We start from the raw sequence: 14938 nt of genomic DNA, 5'->3' as shown, positions 1-14938 counted from the left end.
TCTCTCTCTCTCTCTCTCTCTCTCTCTCTCTTAACCTTCCTTCTCTCGCCTGGCCTTTTATAGGCTCTATGTCTCTTCCCATTCCTTCGGCTATTTTTATGCATTTTTTCGTTTAGCTTCTTAAAAAATTTGCCGAATAACAAAAAGGCTTTGCAGCGGCATCCACCTCGTTTTTACGTTTTTTAATCTCCAGTAACTGATAGGACCGTCTTCTTATAATATTTTATTGCGACAAGTGTATGAGTATTAGAAAAAGAAAGAAACTGGATCCTAAAAACCTTTTATATCGAAAATATTTGCCATGTTGAATAATAAAAAGCTACTTAAAATTATTTGGTCTGTCCTTGTAAAAAGATGCACCATATATTATGCCAATTTATAGCTTCGTATATGATGTAGCATATTCGCTTTTTGTAATACGCAACTTTATTTTATGTCCGTAAATTTAAAAATCTTTGTGTTTAATCATTCGATGAGAAGTAAATCTACTTTCATTGGATTATTTGACAGCGATGCTTAGCGCTTTATTTATTTGCGTATTCTCTGTATTGTCTGTGATAAATACAGTTTCGTAATTTCAATAACCGAGAATATTTTTAATATGTGTCCACTTGCGCGTTACGGTATGCAACATTTATTTAGACGCGAAATATTATCAACAAGCGAGGCAACAAATTCAAAAGACGAAGCTCGTTAAAAAAAATTCCGCGTTTATTTGCTCGTAATGCTATATAATATGCTCGAAAGAAGTTCGCTTTAAGAAAATAGCAAAAAAAAACAAAAAAAAAAAAAAACGGAAGAAAAGAAAGAAAAGAAAAGAAAGAAAAACAACGACCAACAGGCAGACAAAATAAAGGGAAAGAAACAAAGTTACTTTCCGCATTGGCTGCAATCTTAGAATGTGTATCTTAAAACTTTGTAAATTATTTGCATTGCTTGGAAAATCGTTGTGACTGGGTGATATATAAATAAATAAATAAATAAATTAATAAATAAATAAATAAAAACAAAAAACAAAGGGGAACGTTCAAATGTTGGCGCCAAACAAATTATCATGAAATTTCAGTTCTTTAAGACATAAAATCTATAAAAACAAAAGTATTTCAATTTTTTTTTTTTTTTTTACATCATTACCGGCATAATGTATTTATCCTGTGTATATAAAAGGACTTTATGCCACTTACTCTAGGCCGATTGTCAGAATTTAACGAAAAAAAAATTCCACTTAAAATTTGCTAATTTGCTTTCTTTCTTACAACAATTTCACTCAGCCCATTGCTCGACAATGATTCCTCAATTTGCAAATTCCCCTATTGGCACGGAAGTCTACTGATCGGTTACTCGATCGATTGGTTGGATAATCTTCAGCGAGCGATACACGCGTTCTCCAAGTTTATATTAAAAATTCTAATTTCTTCTCGCAAGACCTTTTGTTGCCCTCGGGCAACGAAGATTGTTCAAAAGCGCCACTTAAATGATAAATATCGATCTAAAGTCATGGATGGCTTCGTGTGAAATTCGTCGACACCTTTGTGAAATTGAACGCATGCGTTTATTAGGGACAGAGAACTGAAATTCAAGCTTCTAAAATTGAAAATTAACTCTCGCCGCGATGAAGAACCTTATATAGATGACGCTAGCTAATTATAAAAATATGTTCGTTTCATGTTTTTTTTTCCCTTCTCTTTTCTCGCCTTTTCCTTTCATTACATTTCTTTCCCCGATAACTCGCCATGTTCGCTACTAACGATACTTCCTGCTCGATCAAGCCGATTATGCATGCGATTTTCCAATGAATCGCCCGTTCCATTTTCAATTTGCCAATGAAGCTCAAAGCTCCTTGATCATTTCTCAATCGTACAACACAATTACCACAATGAATAATCTATAAAATCACGGTTAGATGTCGTGTGCGTCAATATGAGCTAACTATTGGTAACGCCTACGCGATACGTAAAAAAGAGATGCGAGATGTACAACTCCTGGTTCCGACTAAGTTCAATTTTCGTTGGCTTCGTGTTCTTCAGCAGCTTTCATCTTTACTTAAGCATATCATTAATTATTAACGATTGAATTCTTATTAGCATTTGGCCTTCGGAACGGAGCTATTATTTCTTCTTAAAAACGTCGATCCATTTCGGCCTCTCCGTACAAAGAGGACATAAAATCTTTCAATGTTATTATTATATAAAATAATGTCTTTTATTTACCTTTCGACAAAATGTTATCGGGCCTTGTACGAGCTCTTGTAGCGAAACTCGCCGGAGCCCGAATCGACGCGCGTCGTTTTGCTCGTAGATGAAGCAAACGAACGATTTGATCTCTGAGACTCGAGTCATTCGCCATTATATTATCAAGCCCCGGCTTCCATAAATCCGGCGCTCATGTATAATTAACATATCGTTATGAGCAAATGATACGTTTAGAGAAGGCTTACATTGGCCCGTATCCTCGAATTCTTGGCTTTACGGATTCGATCGTCGATTCGAATTAATATGGTAAACAAAATACCATTGCACGGCCCACGTTCTCTCCGCCATTAGCCCTAAACAAATTCTCATACTTCTGTCAAATAATTATAGATGCGCGAGCTGCACGAGAATTAAGGTCTGTCAGTTTCGTGACAGCACTGTCACTTCTCGGCTCGAGGGCCTCGAAAAAATTTATCTAAAAAAGGATCAACGAGCGGATAAATGTAGCTCGCGTATCCGTAGAGAGCGAGAGAGAGTGTGTGTGTGTGTGTGTGTGTGTGTGAAAAAAAAACCAAAAAAAAACAAAAAACAAAAAAAAGACATACAGGCATACCAGTGGTCGCTCTTCGGGATTTCCGTTTGACAGGTTCATTCGGTATCCTCCGAGCAGAAATGCCCTGCGCATTATCGACAATAATCGATCGCCAGAGGCGCTTTCTGATCCTCCATGTGCATTTACCACCATCGATTCAATCGCGATTTTTGTGAACTTCCTTAATAAGCTTCCTTCGCTTAAACGACTCTATTTTCCATCTGCATACTTGGCCATTTTTTTCTTTCTCTTTGTTTTTCATTTTCTTTTTTTTTCTTTTTTTTTACATGCATTCGTTAGTCTCCCTCTCCGTTCTTTGTAATTGCTCGGCTCGTTCGATGGATTGCATAATTAAAATATTGTAATTTGCTTAAAGGCGATGGGTCGGCGAGTGAGAGGTGAAGTGACGCGTTACGGTTCCTCGAGTCAATAGTGGCGATCGTTTTGCTTTCGTCCCTTCAATCGATCGATTTGCGCGCAATTTGCGCAATTTACGCAATTTACAATGGTCAGCAGACATTGACATTTGGCATTCGGTAGCAACTAAGCTTATACCATAAAATAAAGATTCTGCTCGATACATATTTATTATCTTCCGCGAGATGAAAGAATTTACGCTCGAAAGAAGCGTATAATTTCGCTTCGACGGTGAAAATTAACTTTAAATGCCCACTTGAAAAAAAAAATACAACCTAAAAGTTGTAATACTTTCAAATCAGATGAAATAATTAATTATCGCTGAGAGAAAAATTTCTCGACTCTTGATAAAATCAATAGGTCAGCCGAATAAGTTTTAAAGTGAAACAGGGCGACAGATAGGCTGGCAAAGAAACGTTTTTAATCGAATATGATAATTCTGCGCGTAAATGAAAGAAAAAAAAAATAAAAAAAAAAATAAAAAAACGCAAAACAAAAAACAAAGCAAACAAACAAATAAAGAAACAAAACAAAAGAAAAAAAGACATTAAAATTCATTCGAGCATTAGCATTGCTTAAACTGAAAATCTGGATTGCAATCTTTCGTCGACTTATTATCAGAATAAAAAACAACAAAAACTTGTTTATATGCATTTAGCGATTATAAAGTGCATTTTTAAAAAGAATAAAATCGACGAATAAATAATTTCGTTCGTGAAAGGTTGCTTTAGCGAAACTTTGCTCTCGTGATAAATCATTGGTATTAATATGTAATAATTCTACGACGTTTTCGTCGAATTTCCAATAAAGCACGTAATTGGTTGGAATACTTGTCATGTAAAGTTAAAAGAAATACTTGAGACATCGATTCTCTCTTGATTATTTAGAATTCATTTACAAGGAATTTGATGGGTTTTGCAGGAGAGGTCGAGCGAGAAATCTGCTGTTGCGTTTCGTGAAGGTCGTGAAGGCCTACAGTTAGCGAACTTATGCGTGCCACACAGATCGACGATTATCGTAAGTAAGCCAATATGGAATGGCTCATTCACTCGCTCATTCTCTCTCTCTCTCTCTCTCTCTCTCTCTCTCTCTCTCTCTCTCTCTCTCTCTCTCTCTCTCTATATATATATATATATATTTATATTTATTTATATTTATTTATTTATTTATCTATCCATCTATTTATCTATCTATCTATCCATCTATACATCTCCCTCTGTCTCTCTCTCTCTCTCTCTCTCTCTCTCTCTCTCTCTCTCTCTCTCTCCCCTTGTCTCTCTAGTGGGCTCTGGCTCTGTCTGTCTGTCTACCAGGATATCTTTCTCTTACTCTTTCATCTTTCCGAAACGAAATCGAGATGAGAGATCAAGTTAAACAAAAATAACTAATAAGGAACCCAGACATTGTAGCTTAATTGCACTCGCGCGTGCGCGCGCAACACACACACACACAAAGGCACGAGCATCGCGTCTGATACATCTAACACCTAAACCCACATAGAGTGTACAGTTTGTGCTTTTAAAAGCTTCGCATTAAAAGGTGCGTCTCCTCAAAATATCCCGTAAAAAAGAGCAAGCTGAGTGCCATAGAAAAATAAAGAGAGAGAATGAGAGAAAGAGAGATAAGGGTGGGGACGGACGCTGCAGCTGCGTTACGTACGAGGGCACGCATTTAACGCGCCTACGCACACCGCAGGTAGCAACTGCGACTTTGGCACTTGCATTAGTGGGGCATAAAACGGCAAGCGAGTTGGCTCCACTAGGACCAATCGAGACTCCTCGGTCCTGGTTACATAGCTAAACTCTGCCCTATTATGGGGGTGGTCAGCCTCTCATTGTTACCTGGACGCTGTATTCCCGCGGCTCCTCCACCTACTACAGCACCTTCATCTTCTCTTCCGCCTCACCCCCAATGTTTTATTGATATTCGCAATACGAGCCTCGGCCACGGCTACCGCTCCCCGATTAGCCAAGGACTTTGCTTTCGCTATTCCCCTGGCGCGAGAGGCTTATGCCACTTAAGGCTCGAGGGCCGAAACTACGGCAAATAACGTCGACTCCGGCCTATTTTGCAAGCTCCGTCCATCGTATCCTCCGATCGTTTCACCATCTCCTCGGCAACCTTAGCTGACCCTGCCCTCCCCTGTCTTCTACTCAAACGAAATGTCGCGCGCGCGCGGCTATCCTGGTGCGGACTGCGCCCGAGTAAGCGGTTCGGCTCTAGCACCGCCAGCCCAGGGTAACTCAATGACTAATAATCCCGTGGCACGGCAAGTGCCCCTCGTCCCGCAAGTGCTTCTCCATGTAAAAGTGCTCGAGCCAAGTGTACGCATCGGTGACGGGTGGACGGGGCAGAGCGGTAGCGCCCCTGACTAATAGACGAAGAAGGAACGACAGAGCCGGATTGAGAAAAAGAAGGAGCGAGCCCCGCTGAGTTGCGGTTAACTTTTTCCCGTGGCCCCTCTCCCTTATTGTCGGCTCGCATTGCCGGGGTCGTCAGTCGCTGGCAGGTAGATGCTCGATATGCGCGCGCGCGCGCGCGTCTACCCACACACGCTCGGGGATGCTGCCCTTTCGGGGTGTCCCGGGCAAGAGACACCGAGAGATCTACGAGTTCGTTCCCTCATCCCTCCAGCTCCGATATCACGGACGAGCATCTGCGTCGCGCTTGTGTCCGCGCACCGAGCGGCGACAGGCGAGGGACGCCCTGCCCCCACCTCCGCCTCCACCCTCTTTTCCTCAGGACGAGCTTGAAAAATTGATGGCGAGCGCCGATAATGACCCCTGCCTTCTTCCCTAGCGCTGACCTGCTTATCCCTTCGACTCGTACCGTACCGTCCCCCCGTCCTCCCACTCGTACATCCTTTTTGACATTCCTCGGGGTGCGACGGGGCCGAGCAGCGGCTTCCCTCCTCACTCGTCCCTCAATAATGCGGGCGAATTCATTATCGAGCGACACGTCGACGAGGCGAATAATAAGTCGGTAACGCAGCAGTAGCCCGGCCGTTGCCGCGACTCCGGGCCCCGTTTCACCTCCTGTCCCACCACCTTTTGTCACACCGCCCCGTTATTGGCACAAAACCGAGCGCACCTCGGCATCGGCCCTGGGCAGTCGTATTGGAGGGCCAGTTGGCGTTGCTGGCATTGTGGTTTGTCGCACCGAGCCTTTTATTAGATCCGACTCTCGGCTCGCAACTGTTACCAAGTCGCGTCGACTTGTCCTGTAAAAGGGAGGAGGCAACTGCGGCAATTACGAAAACGCACAATGCACAAACGTATGCCGCCAAGATTTATTAACTCTTGAGCAGCGTGCGGGAGAATTTATATTTCACGGATTTTTAAAATGCCGATTATTAGTGGCGGGTGTGAGTAACGAGTACGTAGGGAGGTGCACCTAAGCGTCCGGGCCCTTGCGTTTAAAAATTCTTCGACGGCCGATCTCCCCCAATGAATCATTAGTCTTTGTGGTGGCCTTTTTCTTTTTCTTTTTTCTTTTTTTTTTCTCCGTCTTTTCCTTCATCTCCTTCTTCTCCTTCTTCTTATTCTTCTACATCTTCTTATTCTTATTCTTATTCTTATTCTTGTTCTTCTCCTTCTCCTTATTCTACTTCTTCTTCTTCTTCTTCTTTCTCGTCTTCTGTTTCTTGAGCGCCGTTTTACGTCGTGGGCAAGAGCGGTATAGAAAGTTGTGACATCGGGCAAGAAAAGAGGATCAGGTGAAACTAGTCGGCAGCAGTGATGGGCTTGCCGAGTAAATCCCAACACAAGCCTTAACCTTTCGTCTCGGAAGGCTTTGAAAATGGCAAATGACTTGGTTTACCCTCGGGACGCCGATTGGAGAGCGGGGCGAGGGGTAGGGGGGGCGATATGAAGCACGAAGGACGTGGGTGAGTAGCGTTGTCGGCTAACTTTTGCCTCTGACACAGCGCAGCTTCGCTCCCCGGAAAGGAGTGATTTTTCTTTGACGATGCAAATGCGCTGCCTCGGCATTGTTCGTGGGGATCGGTAAAGCGAAGATTTTGTCAAAAATGCGAAAGTTAAGCCGAGACTGTTACGGCTACCATCACCGCCGCCGTCGTCGTCGGCATCGACGTCGTCGCCGACACCGTCATCGTCATCGTTACCGTTGCCGTCGCCGCCGCTGCTATTACCACAACTACTCTATTGTTGTAAATCTCCTAAAATAACGTGGTTGAGCCGTTCGACCTTTTCTCTCTCTCTCTCTCTCTCTCTCTCTCTCTCTCTCTCTCTCTCTTTACGATCCTCCGATTTCCTCCTCTTCCTTCTACTCTTTCATCTCCTCCCCCTACTCCTGCTTCTTCAGGACCACGACCCCGCCCCGCATATTCCCCGCATTCAACTACGACCCCCGCAAACCGTAACCTCCCCCCTCCCGGCCGCGCGCATCGGTGTACAACTGCATCGGTACATCCCGACTGGTCGCCCCTACCCGCCCAAGCTCCGGATTCTCGATTTGCGACGGGGATCGCACTCCCCCGAGCGCCACGCACGCTCGGGCCTACCAGGGGTGGCGCATCACTTTGGTATCCGCGAGGCTAGGGAGCGAGCTTAAGTACCTGGAAATCTCGGAGCGATTACTCGACGTCGCATCAACCGAGCCCCGATCCTTTCCCAATGTCGCGCATTGCGCTAGATTTTGCTGAGGCGCAAGGGCCGGGCGATCCGGTGCCTCGAGCCATCGCTGCCGCGCGCCCGATTCACAATACCACCGCTAATGTCCATTTACCAATGGACTCGCTCGTTCGGTCTGGCGCGTCGGCCTGTTCTAGTGCTTTTACGCCTGCCATAATGCCTTTTTGTGAGAATACCGCGCTCTACGCCGCAGGTATAAAAGAAGCGAGAGCGACCCTCTTTTTTTCTTCCTCCTAGCTTCAAATGACCAAACTCGAAATCCAGCCTCACTTTAACACTCGGCTTATTTATTCAATTATTTTATAGTCTCTTATATTTTTCGTCGGCTTCAAACCAGAAATTTAAAAAAGCCTGCCTCCCGACCGAATATATCCTCCTCCTCCTCCTCCTCCTCCTCCACCTCTTTCTCCACGGCTCCTCCCGAGCGAGCTACATATTTCTTTTCTTTATTTCGAGAGGGCTATTCCAATGGGCTTGGAGAGTCAAGGCACACGAACAAAAATTATAGAAATATTTTCAGTTCGCTCGTCTGCCTACGTGCACGAGAGCGAGAGCTTATTAATAGTTACCTAATGGATAATCCGGCAAAATTGCTCACCTCGCCTTTTATCCCATCCTCGCAATTATCCTTTCATTTCCGAATGGCTTTGATGCCTCCCCCACCCTCTTTCCGACCCCACCGCCGAATATCGGGACCGATTTATTTATTTTCGACAAACATTTGTATCATTCAGGAATAAAAAATTGGTCAACGCGAGCGCACAATTTACAGATTAATAAGCTTTTAAAGGATGTGAACAACAGTTTCAATAGCCAGCGCTCGGAAAGAGAGAGAGAGAGAGAGATTGTGGTGTGCAAGATTGTTGCATTATTTAACGGTAGCCCATTCGTCCCTCGCGACCTCGCATTTGCGAATTAGGCTGGTTTCATAATTTATAATTTCGTCCTAAAGGCAAAAATGGCCTATTGTGATTTATTTAAATGATTATTATAAATATCGTCGTCTATATTTTGAAAAATTTGTTCGGTTAATAATTTTCCCTTCCTTGCTTCTCTCCTTTTTTCCTTCTTTCCTTCCTACCTTCATCTTCCTTACATTTTTTGAAACCATTACACGTACCGTCTCCCGCGCGCAATTAACATTAAAGTAAAAGCACCAACTGATATTTCCATTTCAGCAAGTACCTCTTAGCAATTTGCGAAATCATTAATCGAACTAAATGCAATTATAAATATCAAATAGACGCTTAACGAACGTATCTCAAAGGCGTCGAACTCCCGTCAATTGCCCCCCTCCCCCCAAGATAATCTAGCGAGACACGGCTGACGCGAATAATATTCGATAAGCAAAACAAAAGGCAGGCGTAATGACGAAGGAAAAAATATTGTCAAAACATCGATAATAACAAATCTATATAATGATATACTTAGTAGTAGTCGAGCGTCGGGCAAAAATAAACGAACGTAAAATAAATGTCGCAAATGACGCGTAACTTTATATATAAAATGGACACATCTTAAATATTCAAAATAATTTCTTATAATAATCATAAACGTGCTTTGACTTTTATCCGGCGCCTCTGTAAATAATATGCACGTATACAAGGCGACCGTCGTTAATTTAATTCGCGCGCGAACTTAATGCAGTAGTGTCTCCATTTGCAGTCTTTGTTCGGGATTAGTCGAAGCGGGATACTTCAACGAGACTACGAGCAACGACGAACTACGACGAACTACGACGAGCTACGACGAGCTACGACGAGCTCTCGCCTTGAGCCGTTCAACGACTCGCCTATGCATTTTTTGGTCAATTTTTCGCCGGCCTCGCGTGGTCAAGGTTTCACGCGCGAATTTGACACATAGCACGAGGGGATCGCGGGATCGGGTGGGGGACGGTTTTGGCGCGGGGCGGGGTGGGGTCGAAAGGGGACGACCTACCTATCGCGGTGTCACCGGCGGGATCAACGAGCGCCCGATTATCGCTATTCGCAATTCTGACGTCGACGGATCGTGCATCCTTGCTTAAGAGTGTGACTTTGCCGATGCTTTATACGCCCCGAACGAGGCGGCGTCGGGGCCAGCCAAAACCTCGTGTTGCTCATTAAGCCGTTGGCCCATTAAATTTTCGGCAAAATTTTAACTCTCCTGGGTGCCGGCGGTGGCGCCGACGAGCGAGCCGCACGACGACGCACGCACCTCCCGCAATCCAAACAACAATGTTTCGCGTTGCATGGAAATATCTCTCGGTTAGCTTACGGACTTGATGGGGCAGTCTGCTTAATAAATAGCACCCGGGGTATTGCGCGTCCCCACTTTATCTTCGCATTGTCGTCTCTCTCTCTCTCTCTCTCTCTCTCTCTCTCTCTCTATCTATCTATCTCTATCTATCTATCTCTATCTATCTATCTCTCTCTATCTATCTATCTATCTATCTCTATCTATCTCTATCTATCTATCTCTATCTCTCGATCACTATCTCTCATTTCCTACGCAATGGCGTTTCATTCGTTTTTGCATAATCGTGGAAAAGCAGCGCCTGAATAAGTAGTAAGTAGCAGCGGTGCAGTACGGCCAAGTTTCGTTAAATAAAGGCACCTTGACGACTGTTACAGCGAGGATCGTAATCTAATGTAAATTAGACAAACGCGAAGTGGAATTGGTCATTGGCACGAGGGTCTCTCTGCCAAGGAATCGGGGAGTAAGAGAGCATAAAGAGTCATGGCGTATAAGGAAGCGGTAACAGGGACGAGCTCGAACGTCCATAATTACTCTTTCCTGCAGTCACGAGACCACTGAATTATGGGTTGATTTTTGTCCGTGCTTACCCCTCCACGACGTCGTTTTTTCCCCTATCGTCGATTGTGCTTGCCACGTAGGCGTAATACCCAACCCGTCCTTTATCTATTCTCTATTCGCCGTCCTTACGGCCTCTCCGCTGTTTACCGCCACGCCGTCGCCCCTCACCTCCCACCTCCCACAACCACGACCACCACCACCCCCCGGCCACATATCCGGCTGGCTTTGTGCATGATCTTCCTCTCTTCCTCTCTGACTCAATGTCCTACGCAACTATCCCCTCCCACCGGGCCTCTTTTTCGCATATCTCACTTTTACATTGCGCTCGCGCTCCTAAAACAAAACGGAGAAGCGTATAGGAGAAACTTCAAGGATAACGAGTATACGAGAGTAGACCCGCGCCTAGTCAAAGAAGGCGACGGCGGTGATGGCGGCGGTAGCGACGGCGACGGCGACGGCGATGCCGGCGGCAGCAACAGTAACAGCAACAGTAATAGCAACAGCAACAGCAACAACAGCAACAGCAACAACAACAACAGCAACGACAACGACAACGACAACAACAACAACAACAACAACAATAATAATAATAACAAAAGCAGCAGCAGCAACAACGTCGGCGACTAAGAAGACGCGGACATATTGCAAACAATTGAAACCGTTGCTATTGCCTCGCGCCTCATCCTACAGCTGCAAGCGCTCGCGTCCTCGCACGCGCCCGGGATAAATCGCTCGAGGGCGAATTTTTTTCGGCGAGCGTAGGATGGAGAGAGGAAGACAGCGTGTTGCGATGGATGGCCAAGTCGAGTCGAGTCGCTCCTTGCCAACTCCTAGCATAATGGCCAAGACAGGCCCTTTCTTTTTCCCTTTGCGTAGAGAGCCACGCTCCCCCCCCCCTTTCTCCCCCGCCCCATAATCATTGCCCCTTACCCCTTACCCCTTACCCCTTACCCCTTACCCACTACCGCTCGCTACCACTCACCCTCCCCGTCGTTCTCTTTCTCTAGCGGTAGCGGGAGCAGCAGCAGCAGCAGCAGCAGCAGCAGCAGCAGCAGCAGCAGCAAAGCCAGCAGCGAGTTCTAGGTATTTATGCTTCCGACAGGTGTTTTTCTATAGCGGCGACGGCAGCGGCGGCAGCGACGGACACGGATCTGCTCCCCAAATTTTACTTATCATTTTTGCATCGGTCAAATGTAAGAAACCGGGAATATCATAAGGGTGATGCGAGTTGCGATCGGACGTGGCAGCCGTGCATTTTTTTTGTTTTGTTTTTTCATGTCTTGTTCGTTTTAGATCGCCGTTGTCTCGCCTCACGAATCCATGCCGGGAAGAGTAAATTGCCGAGCAAATTGCTGTGTTTGCGCGAATGCATCATACATTATTATTCGATGATGTCTCGGCGTTAGAGACATTCGTAATACACTGCTCGATTCCCACTGGCAATTGTTAATTAGTCGTAAATTATTCGCTAATTTTACGTCATCCACCAGACGCAAATACTCTTTGACTTACAAGTCATAGCGACGGGTTTTCAGGCGATTTTTTTTTTTTTTATCCGTCGACAAATACTTGCGATAATAGGAACTCTCGAGACTGTACTTGCATAGGTCTCGTGTGAAAACAAATTATATTGGTGGATTACGCTTTCAGTCGCTGCGAATGGAAAAACGGAGGAGGAGAATTAGAACGAGCCATAGATAATAATAGTTACGTTCAAATTATCTTCTCGTTGCGCGTGTGTGCGACATTTTGTACGCCGAGGCAGTAATGCATTTGACGCATTAAAGGGGCTCGTTTTCTCTTGCCAAGACAACTGAATGGAAAAGGGTGGGGGAGGGGGAGTATGTCCGACCGGGTAACCCGATAGCACTAACGTCATTTCATGCCTTCTCGCGCGCGTGACTTTACCGACGAAATCCCAGCGGTGCCCCAGCAAAGTCACGAAAATCAATAGTTTCTTGTATTTGTGCAAAACTACTGAATTCCTTAAATAACTCCCATGCGCTTTCTCCAAACTACCTTCCCCTACCCCTATCGCTAACATTCTCTCCATCTCTCTCTCTCTCTCTCTCTCTCTCTCTCTCTCTCTCTGTCTGTCTGTCTGTCTGTCTGTTTGTCCGTGTTTGTGTAAATACAGGCTCTCACCTACTGTTGCGCTTTCTCACAAGGTAAAAATACAATAGCGTCGTTAAATGAAACTGGTGGCGTTACATTTGACAGACTAAATGCTGCTTGCGAATAACACCGTTAGGCGAATATAGGTCGAGCGGTTGCAATATTCGAAAATTCAAGATGAAATATACTTTTGAATGGGCCCGAGGATAGGACCGAGTCCGGAGAAGAAGGAACCCTTTATCGGCATTCATTATTTATTTTATTATTCCAAAAAAAGCTGGTTCGCGAACGGCCGTTCGTGGAACTCGGTGCAAATAGAATGCGAAAGCCATTTGTGATTCAATTATTTTACGCCCAATCAAACTAGACGAGCACCGATTATTAATTCACTTCCCTCACCTTCCCTCCCCACCCCTCCCCGTCCCGCCCCTCCCGTCCCACCGCCATCACCACCTCCTCCCGAACGTAATCCGCCTTCTCGCTAATCAACCCCGCTCCAGCCCCCTCTACTCCTCCTCCACCGCCTTCCGCCCCCTCGTCACCTCGCGCCACCCTCACCACCTACCGCTCACCCGCCAAGCCGCACGAGCTCTTGCTCAATCGAATATATTTATAAGGTTGGCTCGGACGACGCGGAGGTTGGCTCTGGTCGAGAGAAGAAATAGAAGTAGAAGAAAACGAACAGACAGGAGGCACCGATGCATCGGCTTCCTCCCCTACGTCCTGCCTATGTACATACGCAGCACCTTCTCGGATACGAATTTATGTGCGCACACATACAGTGCTATGGCCAGAAGCCAAAAGTCCTCCTGTAAGCAGGATCCGCATAGGGTACGGGCATATATACGAACGCGTCTCAAGGACTTTTTCTTCCCTTTCTCTCTCCCGTTCAACTCTACCCCCTTCTCACACACACATACCCACATACATACACACACACACACACACACACACACTCTCTCTCTCTCTCTCTCTCACTCTCTCACTCTATCTCTATCTATCTCTCTATCTCTCTATCTCTCTCGGTCCCCCGTCCTTATGACCCTTCTTTTTATTTCTCTCTATTGCTGATCTCTCGCATCACTGAAATGCCTGGCTCCTCGCGCTCTCGCTCTCTCCCCACCTCCTCCCTCCCCCTTCAACCCCCCGCCCTCTATTGCTCTCGCTCACTCGCTCTCTCCCCTCTCTTGCGCCAATCCCCCCTGACCCCCTCCCACTCCATCTCGCTCCGGCAGTTGTGTGCACACCTTTTTCTGATTCAAGCCCTCACTTGTCTTACCCTTCTCTCTTTACTTTTTTTCCCACTCTCTCTCTCTCTCTCTCGCTGCAAAACTTCTTAAAATTCTCGAAGAAGAGGCTTTATGCCGCGTGACCGTACGACTGCAATGTTTCCCCTTTCCTTTCAAATGTCCAATATTCAATCATCCTCTGATTAAATTTTACCGAATACATCATGATCGATCGATTAATAGCCCCCCCCCCTCCCCTCGCACACTCCGACCATTCAATTTAAAACTTTTTACCGCGTGGGGACGCATCCTAATGTTGCCAAGTTGGTGAATAAAATTTCTGATAAATCACGGCGAATCAACGACGCTCATCAAGTCCAAGCAAACACTTCTCTTTACGGCGATTATACAAAGTCAGATGCTCGAAAATATGAAAATTGCATTCTTCCGTATTCCCCGTTATTTTTATCCAATTTTTACCACCTTGACCTATTTTCTCTCGGTTTTCGTATTTTTCTACTATCCTTATCTCAATATACATACATATACATTCTAAATACTCTAAAATACAGATTTACTGTGCGGATATTTGAAATTCCGTTTAACCATATACATACACACTTCCTCTATTTTAAAAGCGAGTTTGTTATCCTGATAAGATTGGAAGCTGCGCGGAGCCTCGCTACCTCATAATTATGTAATTTTACTGTACTCAGCAGTAGCTTCATCCTTTGTTATCCAAAATGTTTTCTCTTATATCCCGCATTTATATAGAATTACAGTGAAGTCTCGGGCACTATAACTTCAGGCCCTGTGAATTGCTAAGCCTTGGGCATTGTGAATTTTTGCATCTCATTTATTTTTTCAATGCTATCTTTTTCTAATTTCCTCTCGGCCTTATTTTCTATTTTCATTTTTATTATTTTTATTTTTTATTATTATTAT

At 45.1% G+C, this 14938-nt stretch overlaps 1 protein-coding gene across 1 annotated transcript in view; it reads left to right on the top strand.

Moving 5' to 3' along the window:
- Ca-beta (Calcium channel protein beta subunit) overlaps positions 1-14938 on the top strand; it is a 105831-nt gene that overhangs the window by 42026 nt on the left and 48867 nt on the right. The window contains exon 2 of the mRNA XM_011502904.1: positions 4123-4218. Within this exon, the coding sequence (XP_011501206.1) occupies positions 4123-4218 (96 nt within the window). The remainder of the gene's footprint in view (positions 1-4122; positions 4219-14938) is intronic.

Source organism: Ceratosolen solmsi, unplaced genomic scaffold, assembly GCF_000503995.2.
Source record: "Ceratosolen solmsi marchali unplaced genomic scaffold, CerSol_1.0 scaffold10, whole genome shotgun sequence".
Classification (NCBI taxonomy): Eukaryota; Metazoa; Arthropoda; class Insecta; order Hymenoptera; family Agaonidae; genus Ceratosolen; species Ceratosolen solmsi.
The sequence above is the reverse complement of the archived record's forward strand: the minus strand, read 5'-3'. Positions and strand labels throughout refer to the sequence as shown.